The 15,403-nt window shown below is 39.0% G+C and overlaps 1 protein-coding gene across 2 annotated transcripts in view; it reads left to right on the top strand.

Moving 5' to 3' along the window:
* LOC138024819 (dihydropyrimidine dehydrogenase [NADP(+)]-like) overlaps window positions 1-15,403 on the top strand; it is a 48,814-nt gene that overhangs the window by 23,184 nt on the left and 10,227 nt on the right. For both annotated transcript variants that reach the window (XM_068871993.1, XM_068871994.1), the window contains exons 9-19: window positions 1,153-1,240; window positions 6,174-6,281; window positions 6,386-6,555; window positions 6,832-6,888; window positions 7,711-7,764; window positions 10,087-10,186; window positions 10,362-10,546; window positions 11,168-11,383; window positions 11,814-11,978; window positions 13,432-13,500; window positions 14,859-14,942. In XM_068871993.1, coding sequence (XP_068728094.1) covers window positions 1,153-1,240; window positions 6,174-6,281; window positions 6,386-6,555; window positions 6,832-6,888; window positions 7,711-7,764; window positions 10,087-10,186; window positions 10,362-10,546; window positions 11,168-11,383; window positions 11,814-11,978; window positions 13,432-13,500; window positions 14,859-14,942 — 1,296 coding nt within the window. The remainder of the gene's footprint in view (window positions 1-1,152; window positions 1,241-6,173; window positions 6,282-6,385; window positions 6,556-6,831; window positions 6,889-7,710; window positions 7,765-10,086; window positions 10,187-10,361; window positions 10,547-11,167; window positions 11,384-11,813; window positions 11,979-13,431; window positions 13,501-14,858; window positions 14,943-15,403) is intronic.

Here is a 15,403-nt window from a genome sequence, read left to right as displayed (position 1 = left end):
TCTTTTCTTTGTGTTGATGACTAGGCCGATCTTTTGGGCCTCAAGGGAATTCTCAAGAAGGGCGATATAGTCAGCAAAATCGAGGTCGTTAATCACTTCACTTGGGTATCTGCTAGACCTTCTAGGCGCTGTAATAAAGCCGTGAGGTCCTTCAGATTGCTTCATTGTGAAGTCGGTAATAATAATGAATGGAAATTTATGGGGCCAAGACGTCTCCCTGAAGGACTCCAGTAGTGACCTAGAATTCTTTGGATAGATGGCTGTAAACGTATACTGCACATTTGGAATTGATGTATAAGGTTTTTATTGCCTGTACTGTTGTCTCCGGAATTCCACAATGTCTCGGGACTTTGAACATTGCATTACAGTTAAAATAGAGTCAAAAGCCATGCTTGAAGTTGCTGAAGGTAACAAACAGTGGTAACTGTTGATCATCCTCCCCTTCCATTAAGTGTCTAAGTATAAATATTTGTTGTGTACAGCTTCTTCCTGTGCGGAAGCCAGCTTGGTGATGCCCGAGGGTTGGATCAACGAAGGGCCTTATTCTGTTCAGCAATATTCAATTGTAAACCTTGGCAGGGATGGACATTAGGGTGATGCCTCAATCTATACATGCAGTTGCATGGTCATGTCAGAGAGGTGCCCTCTCTTGGGAAGTGGTAGAACAATATTCCCAATCCACTGCGATGAAGGGATTTTGCGTTTAAATACTGCATTGCATTAATTTGATGAAGAGCTTCCACCACTGACTCATCTCTGTGCTTTTAGGGCGACGCTGTTAGCGATGAGCCACATCCTGGAGCTAATTCCTGCTTTCATCTGCTTAAATCACTTTTGCCATTTCACTGTAAAAATAAAAATAATAATAATAATAATAATAATTGTGATCATAATCATAATAATAGTAATAATAATGATAATGATAATAATAATAATAATAATTATAATAATAATAATAATAATTATTATTATTATTATTATTATTATGTGGGTTGATCAGTCAACCTTTATTAATTGCACACTGCATTGACTATCAGTCCGTCTTCAGCTGATGGTCTGTAATAATTATTGTTAAATCTTCAAACTAAATTGCTTATAATGCCAGTTATATAGTATTCTGCTTGAAGTATTATTCACTTTTATTTATTTTAGATTGAGCTTGGTAAAGGTCTAGGCTTGGGTGGTCTGTCAATCCAGTCTCTCAAGGAAAAAGGATATGAAAGCATTTTCATTGGAATTGGTAGGGAAGCAGTTTTTTTAATCATAATTTGCAGGGTGTACTCTGGGTGCAATAGGGAGCTAGCTGCTTAAGCAGCGATGACAGCGACAGCAGCAAGAACGTCATCTCAAAGTATAAATTATTCATCTTATACATGTAGTAATCATTTTGTGGCAATTTCAACCATTTTAATAATTGTGACCTCACACGGGAAAACGTACATTAACGTTTTAACGTTAAACGGACAAAACTAACGGCTAACTAACGGACGGGTAATGGAAGCTAACGGTACCTAACGGTATGCTAACGCTTTTACAGGCACCGCTAACGGTTTGCAAAGTCATGCTAACGCATTGCTGCAAGCGTTTAACGGTTAAGTTAGTTCGACTAACAAGCGCTTCGGAAGCAGCTTAAAGCGTTAAAATGGTCAGCTAGTGAATGGTTAGAGGCGTTAGACGGTTAGTGAATAGAATACCTGAAAGCTTTTAACTGTTGGAGGAAGCCATTTATCCGAAAAACTAAACTAAAGTTGAAGCGTAAGCCTAACCGGCGAACGATAAATAATTAAGTGTTGCAGATTTTTAACCCATCGACATCCAAATCGGCCGTAACTGGCCGCGCGCGACGACCCCTGAATTATCGTAACCGGCAACAAACAATCATGGCGGCTTGATCTTAGGCCTCCACTCACTCCCCTTTGGTGAATCTGAATTTTTTTTGTTGTTATGGAGATTTAGGAGGATAATTGACCAATCATTTGTCGTCTTGTGAGCATATTTTGACAGCTGATAAGAGACACGAGGTCCGGCCTTTTGTCCTTTCGATCGCGCGATCACATCAAATTAGACGAAAACAACGGCTGATGCGTGAGGTAACGCATCAAACGATGGGAATATCGCTACTTTTTTTAGGATTCGGAGGATAAAGGGAGCTTTTATGGTTTTCCTGTAAGAAGAGGGGCTACTAGTGATAGCAATTTTGATTCAGATGGCTTTAAAAGTGGCGAAGAAGACGGTGACAGCCAAGGCGAGGACACCGATCCTGAAGAAAAAAGCTCGCTGGAAATGACCAGCTCGATAATATTCAAGTTCCAGATTTCGTGGAAGCCACTGGCGTTTACTTTGTTTTAGATCATCGTAATGAATTAGATATTTTTCTTAATTTTCATAGGAGATGATCTATGGGAATTAATGGTAACCGGAAAGCAGTTATGCCCGTCAAAAGCTCTTGAATACCTCCGAGAGCACTGCCCGTTTTCATGAAGTAAGCCACGCAGAATTAAAGGCCTTCATAGGGTTTGACGAAATAACTAGAATACATAAAATCCAAAAACATTTATTCACTACAGTTGCTACAGTTGGGAGTCGCCTTGTGTTGCCGTAGGGGATACCGTGTTTCTTGTAATGCTCTTTAAGTCGACGAAATCGAGAGTAGCTGACGCCATAAAAGCACAAAAACATGCCCTTGCAAATTTGTTTCGACTGGTAATAAAATGAGCAACGAGGACTCCTTTAACATCCAATGAACTCAGCTCGGGTGAATGCCTGGATACAGGTTAAAATCACAAGATCAAGCTCAGCACTCGACATTTCTTCGGTAATCTGTAAGGAAAATTGACCGTTCTTTGGACCAAGAGTACAACCACAGCTATCTTGCAGAAATTTCTTCACTTTTTCCCCTACTTCCTCAAAATCTTCTCCTTCGTGTTCAATCTCGGCCATCATGTTGTGAATTAAAACTAAACTCCGCACTTCCAACATATTTCGCAATGTTATGTTGGACTTGAGACCATTCTTATTTGCATACTGTGCTGGCGATCCCTTTTGTTGGTTTTTCATAATAAATCAGTGGGTGCAATGAAAACATTATTGTAGCACTGAAACAGCGAATGATTTTACGAGCGACTTCTTTACTCAAGCTCTACTGGAGTCATAACTGCGATTAATAAGAATTTATTTTTGTATTCAGGCGATAGCCACGCAGCGAGATCACTATCGCACTTATTAACTCGCTCTTTCTATTTAAAGTGCACCTAACCCCAAAATATTTTTTTCGCTAAAATGAATCTTTGCATCTGTTCCAAACACATTGCGGCCATTTTTTCCTTTTTCTAACAAATCCTGCCATTTTATAGCCTTCGAAAGTTGCGAAAATCAATGCATCTTTTGTTAACGACCGAGTCAGAAGGGGAGTGGGTCTATTCCTGATTTGACGTCACAAACTGATTTACATTGCATTAACTCTTTGTAAAAATGCATGCAAAGTAGATTGTGACGTCAAATCAGGAATAGACCCACTCCCCTTCTAACTCGGTCGTGAACAAAAGATACTTGGTTTTTCGCAACGTTCGAAGCCTATAAAATGACTGGATTTTTTAGAAAAATGAAAAGATGGCTGCAATGCGTTTCAAACAGGTGCAAAGATTCATTTTAGCGAAAAAAATATTTTGGGGTTAGGTGCACGTTAAAGCGTTTACATGACTTGTAACTTCATGCTTTGTCTTTGCCCTCCTCCTTTTGTTGCCAGGATTGATTTATTTTTATCAGTTATTCCTCAAAGATAATTTTATATAACTTTTTAGGGTAGCAGTTCGTAGAACACATTCGTAATCATCTCACTGCTTCGTAAGAAAATACAATCTGGGGCCGGAGTGGCGGAAGAAATCGCGGCAAGTGTTTGGCTTTTATATGCTGGCTAGAACCAAGTTTTCTTTCTGAGGTTACTGGACAAAGAATAATATACGCAATTAAGAGGCAGCATCACATGACACAAGTAAGTTACTACGAGTGGTATTTGAGTGCTCCGATCCAAAAGCACTGTAACAGTTACGGTCCTAAATGAACAAACGAATGCTAAATTTTTCTAACGGTTACAAGGTAACCACTAACGCTTTATCCATACTACTAACGGTTTGGTGCAACAGTCTAACGGTTTGGTGAAACCGTCTAACGTTTACTAACGGATTACTAACGGCTGAATGACGATGGCTAACGGCTAACTGACGCTTTCGGTTGTTAAACGTTAAAACGTTAGTGTACGTTTTCCCGTGTGAGGTCACATATGACAAGGGTGTGGTAGTTCCTCAAGAATGAAACTGGTCAGAACAGCGCTTAATCTAGGGGGACAAAATGAAAAGTTATCCTCAAGTGCTGATGTTCTTGATAACACCTCAAATTTGGCTGCCATAGCAAAACATGCAACATTGGGACGTTTCAGACGGGCTTTTGTGGAACACAATTCTTTTCGCAATGCATTATTGGGCAATTCGTTTCTGAGTTTAATTTTTTTTGTAATTGAATTGAGGGTATGCAATTATGACATTCAAAATGCCATGAAAAATTATAAATTAGAACAAGCTTTATGACAGCTGCATTGTCCTTATCATAACAGCCCCAAACAGCGACAAAATCTGAAGTGCGGTCTTTTCAGAGTCTTAAGGACGGTGCCTACATGTACTATTCTTATTGTGCATATGTTCTGCACATCTCAAGATACTTGGATTTTCTGTGGGTGGTGCTTATTAAGACAGGGATATTTTTGCGTGGTCCAAAGCTATGCGGAGAAAGCAGCACTTAGCAAGTGCTCTTGGTATCCAAAAAGAAAGTTGGGGGTAACCACACATTTTTCAGAGATAATCAAGCTTCAATTTGGGTAAAAAACGTCATATATTGCTTTTTATTTTAAAGCTTTTTACAAATAATATTTTTGATTAATTATCTTCCCCCAATTTTCTTTTGGATTATAATGACACTTGTTAAGATCTGCTTTTCTCGCATATTCAGTAAACCATGCAAAAATACCTTTGAATTAGTAGGCACTGTCCTTAACCATGCAGTCATCAGTCATGCCAACACATGTTGGTTCACAAGATTTTATGCCATACATGTATTTTCACTTCTGGTGTGCTGCGCACCCTACTTTTGATAGAAATTTGATTAATTCAGCTGATGTGTGTTTCTTAGTTATGGCGTGTGTTACGTGTGCAAGTGCAGCTAAAAACCCTTTCGAGCCTCCTTAAGGCCAGGGCAAAGGGCTTCAACATTGCATGGCGTCAACATCCTTTCAATTTTGTTGATCGATTTTGACTGCTGGAGTGGGCAAGAGCTTTCTACACAACATCAACATCTGATTCAACCGATTGAGCTTCACATGAGGCCTTGTATTCAGTCCCATGCTGCAGCAGAGGATACCTAAACTTCGAGCCAGGATTCGAGCTAGGATCCGAGCCAGGATTCGAGCTAGGATCCGAGCCAGGATTCCAGCCAGGATTCGAGCTAAGATGAGCTTTCTCCGCTATTTATTCTCAAATCTTTCGGTTAGGTTAGGTCTCAAATTGGTTAGGTTAGGTCTATTTAGGTTGGTTCTAGTCTAGTTAGATTTAGTTAGGGTTAGGGTAGGTCTCAGTTAGGTTAGGTTAGGCCTCGGTTAGGTCTCGGTTAGGTCTCGAATCCTGGCTCGGATCCTAGCTCGGATCCTGGCTCGAATCCTGGCTCGGATCCTGGCTAGTATCCTGGCTCGTATCCTAGCTCGGATCCTGGCTCGAATCCTGGCTCGGATCCTGGCTTTATTCTTAGTTTATCTCGCTGCAGCCGTGGTGGTCACTATGGATATGGACATGGACACGTCATTGAGGCCGATTAGTGCGTACATGCATACCCAACAATGTTGAAAGAAGCTAGGGGGCGGCTTCAACTTCATTCAACATTCGTAAAAACAAAGGAAAGGTTGTCAATGGTTTTTCAAGCAAAGTTTAAACGCTTAATTATACTCCTTTAACATTGATTCAACTTTGTTTCAACATTTTTCAAAATGGAGGGGGTGGGGGCAAACGGTTTCAAATCACTGTTCAAAAAATCGAATGGATGTTAACGCTGTTTTCTCGGGCCTTTACGTGGCCTCTAGTTTGGTAATAAATTTTGCAGATTTGTTTCATGGTTCTTTTGTTCTCCTGCAGGTTTGCCTGAGCCCAAACTTTCTCCCATATTTGATGGATTGGGTGTCCAAAATGGTTTTTATTCTTCGAAAGCCTTCTTGCCAGTTGTATCAATGGGCAGCAAAGCCGGTCAGTGTCTAACAGTGTTGATTCATTTAATAATTATACAGCTGCTCATTTGCACCTGTTGAAGAGGCCAGAATTTTAAGATTAATTTTTTCTCCATCTTTAAGGAATGTGTTCATGCAAATCAAAGTTACCAGAACTGTTTGGGAATGTCATAGTGCTTGGATGCGGAGACACAGCGTTTGACTGTTGTACCTCAGCTCTTCGTTGCGGAGCTCGTAAAGTGTTTGTCATCTTTAGAAAAGGATTCAGCAACATCCGAGCAGTCCCAGAGGAGGTTGTTTGAAAATTAAGTAACAGCAAGCATGTCTTTAAAGTAAATTAATATTATGAGATACTGTAAAACGATATGATATTGTCCAGGCAAATTGGATGATTGAGGAGGGTTGGCAGTGGTCTATTTAACAACAATGACCTTGTTTTATTTGCAAAGAATGGAATGTTTTGCTCATTTTGCATTTAATGCAATAATTCTTTATTGATGATGTTAGTTTAAATTTGTCATTAATTTCTGGTTCTACATGTAGGAATGGTCTAATTTTTTTGTGCACAGATGCAGCTTGCAGTCGACGAGAAGTGCGAGTTCTTGCCATTTCTTTCTCCGAAAAAGGTAATTTATTTTTTGTTTTTGTAATTTAACAGTTTTTAATTAGCCACCATCAAAAATAAGCATTGTTTTATTTTCTCTTCGGACTTGCAATGGTCCCAAGAGAAACTGGAAACAATGTTCATGCAAAATTTTGGAGGACAAACAAAGGGTATTATGGTATTCTTGATTGTGGGTAATTGGTATTTGACAGACAATAATAATATGTGCAACAATAATAATAATTGTTAGGCAACAAACTAAAAAAAACACATTTATTTAATATTTTAGGGCAGATTACACTAGTCTGACTAACCCTAACCCTAACCCAACCTGGCATTGGTTGCCCAAAGCATAGTTAGTGCTAACCAGTGTTAAATACCATGGAAACCTACAGTATAGGTTTTTATACCTCCTAACCAACAGTTAGTGCTAACCAGGCTTCGAGCAACCGGCCCCAGAAGGACAGTACATAATGGTGTATTACATTTATACACCTTGAAAAAAGGACAGGGGCACGCCTTCTATGAGCTAATGTATAGAATTATAACTTCTCCCATTTATAGAAGTGTTTTGTTGATTTACTCTGTCCAATTTTTCCACATTGGTAAGAACGTGGATCACAGACATAATTTATAGTACAGTGTAGGGGTGAAATCAAAGTTTTTTTATCTTTAGGTGTGACAATCCGGCAGTAGATGTGACTGGTAGTGATAAGCATGACACAGACAATATACAATACGTTAGATTTTTTGTATTAATTTTATCAGAACTGCTACAAATGTACATTATTGGGCTTTTGAAGTGACACTCACAGCATAATTTGTCTCCTTGGTGCATATACAGGTTCATGTCAGGGAAGGAAAGATTTGGAGTATGGAATTTTACAAGACAGAACAGGTTTCTATTTTAATATTATTATAATTGTGTGTTGAAATGTAATTTATTTAAAGTATAGTATGGTAGTTTGAAGTTTCAGGGAGGGTCAAAACGTTGAAAAGCTGGATATGTAAAGTCTAAGCTTACAAAACTTAGTAATAGACTAACAAATAATAACAAATAGAAAGAGAGGTTAATTTGCATTGGTGACAAATCTCTACCTTGGTTAAGGTTTGCTGTTTGTTCAAACCAGATGATTTCATCTCATTTTTTTGCCTTTGTCAGCCACAGCTAATGACTAAGACAAAATTAATCCATGTAGTCACTGTGAATAAGAAAGAAATAAGGTGGGGTTTTTTTTGATGGGTTTGTGACAAGCAGTAGTCTAATGTTTGCGACAGCGAACATGAAACTTAATCAAGGTGCAGAGAGGTTCTACCCATAAATTGACCCCTTTAGGTTCTGGCTCTTTTTAGAACTGAATACTTGGAACACTGATAAAGAGCCTAACTATGTCAATGTCATAACTTACTGTGTGGATCTCTTTTGTGCTTCCTGCTGCAGGGCTTCTGATAGGATGCGGAAAAAAATTAAAGATTATGGGGAAATTTTTGGCCATATTATGCGTAAACATGCGTTGATTATGCAGAAATTACGACGGATTATGCGGAAATTTCAACAATTTATAGAACTATTATTAATAATTAATTAGGCCTGTCCAATATATTCGTATGGTAAAGCATAATGCTTATGGTAAAATTCAGTACTCGAAATTGCGACCAAAACAGTCGCATTTACGACTGAATTTTTTCCCTTTGCGATTAAGATATCTGGACGAGTCGCCAATTTGCGACCAGCTTTCACGGTTAAAATAAAAGGGTTAGTAATTGGCATTTTGCCGAAACATTTGCTAAAATAAATAAAGCGATAAAAAAATATTTTGTTTCTCGTCATGAATTTTGTTTCAATTTGGAGACATGGAGCAAATTTGTGATGTGGTTGAACCACGATCCATTCCCTCGATCATTCACCATTTTCAGCGGTTGTTTACACGTACGTACTGCGGGCTCCTGTTTTGTTTTGTACAACTTTATCGGAATGATGATTGTCCCTACTTCTACAAATGATGCAGTTTAATTTGCTACTATAACTTGCGGCTAAATTTTGATAACTTGTTGCATCTTTTTTTAAAAATTTAGAGCCTAGGGTATGTTATGAAAACGGTTTAACAAGAGTCCAGGGTCATTGCCGAAAAATGTGTGGAAACTGCTTACGAACTTTCATCTTGCGAACGAAATGGCATGTTTTCTTCAATGTTCAGGAAAATAAGCGCTTCAAAGTAGTCAATCTCATTGGCTTTTGTGTTTGCGAGGATGATAAGCAGCTGCTTTATCACTAATATCAGGCATTTCTTCAGTTTTATGCGGAAAATATCGTAATTATGCGGAGGATGTGGATTTTAGGGAATTCTGCGGATCCGCATCGCCGCATCCTGTCAGATGCCATGCTGTTGTTTAGATGGCATAGAGTGTTTAAAACTAAAGGGACGTGCAGGTTTTGAGTAGATGTAGTTGTCATTAAGTTAAACTCACAGACTCCTAAACCATGCCACTCTTCCCCCCCCCCCCCCCCCCTCTACTCCTCCCCTCTCCCACCCACTGTGAAGTAACATCTTGTGGCAGTAGACAGAGTAAAATCTAGTCTACCTCTTACGAATCAATGGGCTAGTAAGCACTTTGCTGTCAAGCTAGCTGGATGGTTAAAATCAAGGCCAGTCAAAGTGCACTTGTATGCAGTATGGTATCGTCTAGCCTTTGTTATGAGATGCATAAATTACTTGTATGGTTAGTTGAGGTGGATTTAATAATGATAATGAGAGTACTGTAATGAACTTTAGTTACATGTAAGTGGCTTCTGTATTTTATGAAAATCAAGTGCATCACACAGTGTGAGAGATGGGTATGGGTGTCTGCAATGTCTGGGGGCCTCCACTGTGACCAGCAGGCCACCATGGTTATGGAGAACTGCAAAGTAACATGGCTGGCAATCTGGGCTTCACCCCAGCCTTGGGGCCCACACCAGTGGCGTTTAGGCACTCGTAACATTTCATTACCAGAGGGTAAGGGAAGGGAGGGGGAAAGAAGAAACAGGAACGTAATCTGCAGGAAAAGGCGGCCATGCTATAACATGTGGAAATGTGCTCCAGGAGGCTACGACAAAGAGTGTGCAGGCTAGAGCAAGCAGCAAACTCTGCGTCTGCCGAGAGTTACAAACACACTTGAGTCTGTTTTTTTTTTTTGTTAATTAACACTGTAACTTGCATTTTACTGCATTTAATTTTAGCTGGAAGATGGTTCTTGGATTGAAGATGAGGAACAAACACTCAAGATTAAAGCCAACTTTGTTATTTCAGCTTTTGGCTCCACACTAGCTGATAGAGATGGTAAGTTGGTGCATTTGTGGGACATGTACTTGTAGCTAGTGTTTGTTGGAAGATAGAGAATATTTTTGAACTACAGGTTAAATACCATGCAACTTAGGTCTTTTGGTGTGAGTCTTATCAGTGGATTTGTGCAGTGTTGCTTCTAACAAGTAATAATTTTATTGCTGTGTTTCAGTCATAAAGGCCATGATGCCCATCAAGTTCAACAAATGGGGCCTTCCTGAAGTGGATCCAAATACAATGAGCACAAGTGAAGCTGGGGTGTTTTGTGGTGGAGATGTGGCGGGAGTTGCCAACACCACAGTGGAGAGTGCAAACGATGGGAAACAGGCTGCATGGCACATGCATAAATATATGCAGGTGTGTGTTTGTACTGGTAAAGGTAGATACATGACTTGTATCATTTTTTCTGTCACCACAAGGCCCAGACATAATGATGTAGTGCAGGAAAGAATGCCTACTTCCCAGTGACCAGTGTTCTCCAAAAAACTCCCAAGTTTCTAATCTTTTAGGTTTATTCAAAAACAGTTTGATCTACAAAAAAAATCACCTGCTGTCAAAGCTATCAGAAAATTTTAAACATCGCCCTAGATCACATTGCACTTTGCAGCATCTGTCATATTTCTCTTATTGATGGGCTCTTGGGATCACCCTACAGATATACATGTAATTTCAGAAACACAATTGACACTCACTTCTGATCTGTTCACACAAAATCAACATGTACATGTACATGACTGTATAACTTCCGGTCTCCAAAAGTGCTCTGACTCTTATTTTTGTTTTATTTACTTTTTTTACCTTTATCCGTCAAGTGATGAGACGATAATGGTATAATATTTGTATTATTTTATACAATAAATAATAATCTTGTAGTTATTATCATGATAACAGTCATGAGGCATATTTGTGATAAATGTAACATTTGCTCGTCACACATTACCAGAACTTATTACCATTTTTCATTTCTCACTTTTTTAGAAACTGTATGGTTTATCTGTTGCCAAAGAACCAAGTCTTCCCAAATTCTGCACTGAAGTGGACAATGTGGACCTAAGTGTGAAAATTTGTGGGTTAACTTTTGATAATCCATTTGGCTTAGCAAGTGCACCACCTACAACCAGTGCTGCTATGATTAGAAGAGGCTTTGAAGCTGGCTGGGGATTTGCTGTTACCAAAACATTTTCTCTTGACAAGGTGCAGTCTGATACCGGTAATAGACCAAATTGGCTAACTCAGTTTTGTACCAGATTAAAACCTGCTGGGATTATGATTCTTTATGTATTGTATTTGCATTATATTGTAGGATTTGAACTGGGTACAACATGCTAATTTGGTCAGTTATACACAGTTTCTTTATAAGTAGTGGGCAAACAGCTGTTGAACGGAAGTGGTTTTCGGTTTCAGCAGACATTGGGAGAGGGGGGGGGGGGGGGGACTTTTGACGAAGTCCTAAGAGTGTCTGCACAGGAGACAACATTTCATCACATTTCTTTATATTCTTTTCTGTGGACAAAATTTCCACTAACCTAAGATGGCCAGAAAAGTACCGGTTACATTGTAAGAAATCAACTTTTACATATAATATTATTCATCAACTTTAATTTGCTATCATTTTAACTTACAGGATATTGTGACAAATGTCTCGCCTCGCATTGTCCGTGGTACCACCTCAGGACACTTGTATGGGCCTGGCCAAGGTGCTTTTCTCAACATCGAGCTGATTAGCGAAAAGACAGCAGCGTACTGGTGTAGATCTGTAACTGAGCTGAAAAAGGATTTCCCACACAAGGTTGGTAGCTTTTTTGGGGCGTTTTTGACTTGTTTATTTTATTTTGTTGCAGAGTATTCTTGTGTTACAGTTTCACCTCATTCCTTTCAGGCAAGCAACTGTGCTTGAAAGTGCCTTGTACTAGTTTCCCTTTTTCAGATGCATTAAAAGGCGTACTGTACATGTGGCCAAACGTTTTCCAGATCGAGTTTATCCATCAGCACAAAACACCAGACAGTATGATATACATGTATTATTATAGTAATTATAGTATTCTAATGGTAATAATATTCTTTATTGTGCCTTACTCTCCAAACGGAGTTATTGGTTTAGTTTTAATAAAGGTTTGAACATTAACTAGCTAGCAAAAATACGAAATAACATTATCAATTTTACCACAGATCCGTATACAAGTAATAAGAAAATTCATAGTGCTTATTTCATTAAAATTAAGAATTATTAATTTTTTTTTCTTTTTTGAAAACATTAAGTGGATGCCTATTATTTTAGAATGTAACCTGGTTTTCTGCTGTAATTTAATACTTTGCCTCCTCATTATCACTTAAATTGGTGTAATGAGTGAGCCTCTCTATGGGTGCGTACAAACGTCGATTTCGTCACGCTTTTTTCATCAAATCGTCAATTTTTCAACGAAATCATCGCTTAAAACATTTCAGGTTTGATTGGGGGTCAAATGACTTATACTTTTCATATTTAGTTTTTTTAGGTCTGACTAATATTTTGTCTGAACGCAATAATTCTCTAAATCGTTGCTTCGTCGCTTCAATCTCTGAGATCTTCGTTTCATCAATAGTGATCGTCGCATCTTCGATTTCGTCAGAAATACCCATGGAGAGGCTCATGAGTGTCAGCATTTGAAATAAATATGTTAGTGCGGCTCACGTGTTATAGTGGTACAGTGTATACCCCGACAATACGTACAATAATTATAATATTGGTCATGTTAACAAATTCAGCCCATCCAATCCATTTGCCGACGCATTGGTCAACACATGGCCTGGTGAACACTTGACCAACGTAGTAACTGTTGATCAGTTGTCATAAACTGTTGGTCAACTGATGAATCAGTCATCAGCAATCTTTGAGGTTGATATCACATGTTGGTTGTGTGTCCAATGCATGGTGTGTTGGGGATCAATATTTTAAAAATTATAATTTTTGGCTTCTTAAGTAGGTGGGTATTTGTTGAGCTCCATCAGTATTAAGCTGAAGTAACCAACTGCCCTTTTTGAGGCCATCTTCTTTAATGTGTTATCTTGACCCAATCTTCTCATGTTCTTATCATCTTGACGTGATGGTTGCGTGTTGTTGATGTGTCGACCACCGTGTTGGCTGGTGGGTTGCTCGACGCCTTCTTTGATTGGATTCATTAATAACTAAGTTGGTTGGACCAAGAGTATACATTATTGGAGCCATTTAAATTGCCAATTGCATTGCTTTAATTTTTTTGTAGGTATTGATTGCCAGCATAATGTGTGGTTATTCAAAAGAAGATTGGACTGAACTTGCACAGATGACAGAGGTATGTGCTGTTTAAGTTTCAGTGTATCACTTGGGGTGTGAAGGTTTGACAGGGAAAGGTGGTAATTAAGGTTGATGGTATGATTGGGAAAGGTAGAAAGCCTGGGAAGAGAGTGAAGAACAAGTGTAAGTGGGAGTGTTTTGTCAGGAGTGGTGGGAAGAAAAAGGTGAGGGTGTATCAATAAAGTGAAGGCTTTATAGGACGAATCATCTCAGACGTGAAGTGCATCAAACTGAATAATTAATTTTGTAAGTTGACATGGAGAGGAGATGAAGTGGGGTGAGATTGAGAAGATGGTAAGGGATGAAATCGGAAAGAAGATTAGTGCAAATCAGGAGAAGATGGTGATCAGCAAAGCCAAGTGGAATGAATTGTTTGGAGAAAGTGATGATGAGGAAGAGTTCATGGGATTAATTGGTGCTGAAAATGAGGAGGGATGAACTTGTCTGGTATCGATTGTGTTCTTACAGTGGCTTCGGTTAAAGGAGATGAATCTGAGAGTGAGGTAGATTTTGAGGTTGCTGAAACCATTGAGAACTGTGAACAGTTTGTTCCCGTGACCGAAAGCCCAAGAAAAGGTTGACTGGCCACAATCTGGCACAGTGTACAAAATCAGTTGGAAATGACCACATCGCCATCCCAGAGGTCTACAAGTCTCTGGCATGCGCGCCAAGTAACTGCACGCGGATTTTCACCAGCACACGCTCGACGTGCTGTTATTTTGAATCACGCGTGCTACCGTTATAATTATTGCAACTGATGAAGGCTTAAGCACCAGCCGAAATGTCTTGACGAAACATCAAAAAAACTAGTCAGTGTCAAACCATTATGTTGCCATCTCCCTGTAATTGTATGTGTGAAAAGTGGAGATTATTATTTTGGTTTGATGAAGAGAGCACAGCTAGGTGGCCATTTTTGTACTAGTAATGCATAATTTGTCTGGGAGAAACTTGAGCAAACATTTTTTCTTCATCTGTCGAATTCGCATGGTATAAGGATGGGCACAGGATGCATTATGTGTCTTGTGTCCATCTTTACACTGGATGAATAACATGACAGAGCATGATTCATCTTGGCGGGTTAATGGATTATGCGTCTCTAGTACAATAACAGCTCTTAAGTGCTCAGATGTTCATGTTTGTATTTATTATCATGTTTATCTTCATACTGAAGCAATTTTTGTGATGTCGATTCCTAAAAAGAAATTTAAATGTTGTCAGACTAAGATAAGAATTTATAAGATATTACCATTTTTCATTATTTTGAAAGGTGCCTTGCCTATTTTGAATGGCTGATTGCCACTAAGGACAACACTGTTCAGTAACAACATTATTAACTATTAGTAATTACTTCTTCAGAGGGCAGGTGCTGATGCTTTAGAGCTAAACTTATCCTGTCCACATGGCATGGGAGAGAGGGGGATGGGCTTGGCGTGTGGTCAGGTATGAGATTTGAACAAAAATAATGGATGGTATGACTGTTAACTGACTGTGTATGAACTGGTGGCCTACAAAATAATGGCCAACTGACATCCAAGAATTGATGGACAATCCACCATTTACTGAAACTGTTAGTGAATGTTGTGAACTTAAAGTATTTTGTTGAGGATTAATTTTGTTAATGAACACCTCAGATTTCTTTGTGGATATGTTGAGTGGATTCAGTCCTGACCTGCACTTGCATGTAGCTTTTAGGTATAGTGAGCAATCAAGACTCACTGGAAGGATTCCTAGTCGTGATAGCTGACAGAGCTTTTTCTGTGAAAGTTTCCTACCTTACCTTCCTTAAGGCGGATTTCCACTGTCGCATAAATTTTACGTAGGCTAGGCATGTACTAAATGACTGACTTTATGTGCATAAATAAGATGCAAGATGTTGTATGTATGGCTTGCATTAAATGTGA

This window comes from Montipora capricornis, chromosome 11, assembly GCF_036669925.1.
Source record: "Montipora capricornis isolate CH-2021 chromosome 11, ASM3666992v2, whole genome shotgun sequence".
Lineage (NCBI taxonomy): Eukaryota > Metazoa > Cnidaria > Anthozoa > Scleractinia > Acroporidae > Montipora > Montipora capricornis.
Note: the sequence above shows the minus strand (reverse complement) of the source record. Positions and strands in the feature narration are given on the sequence as shown.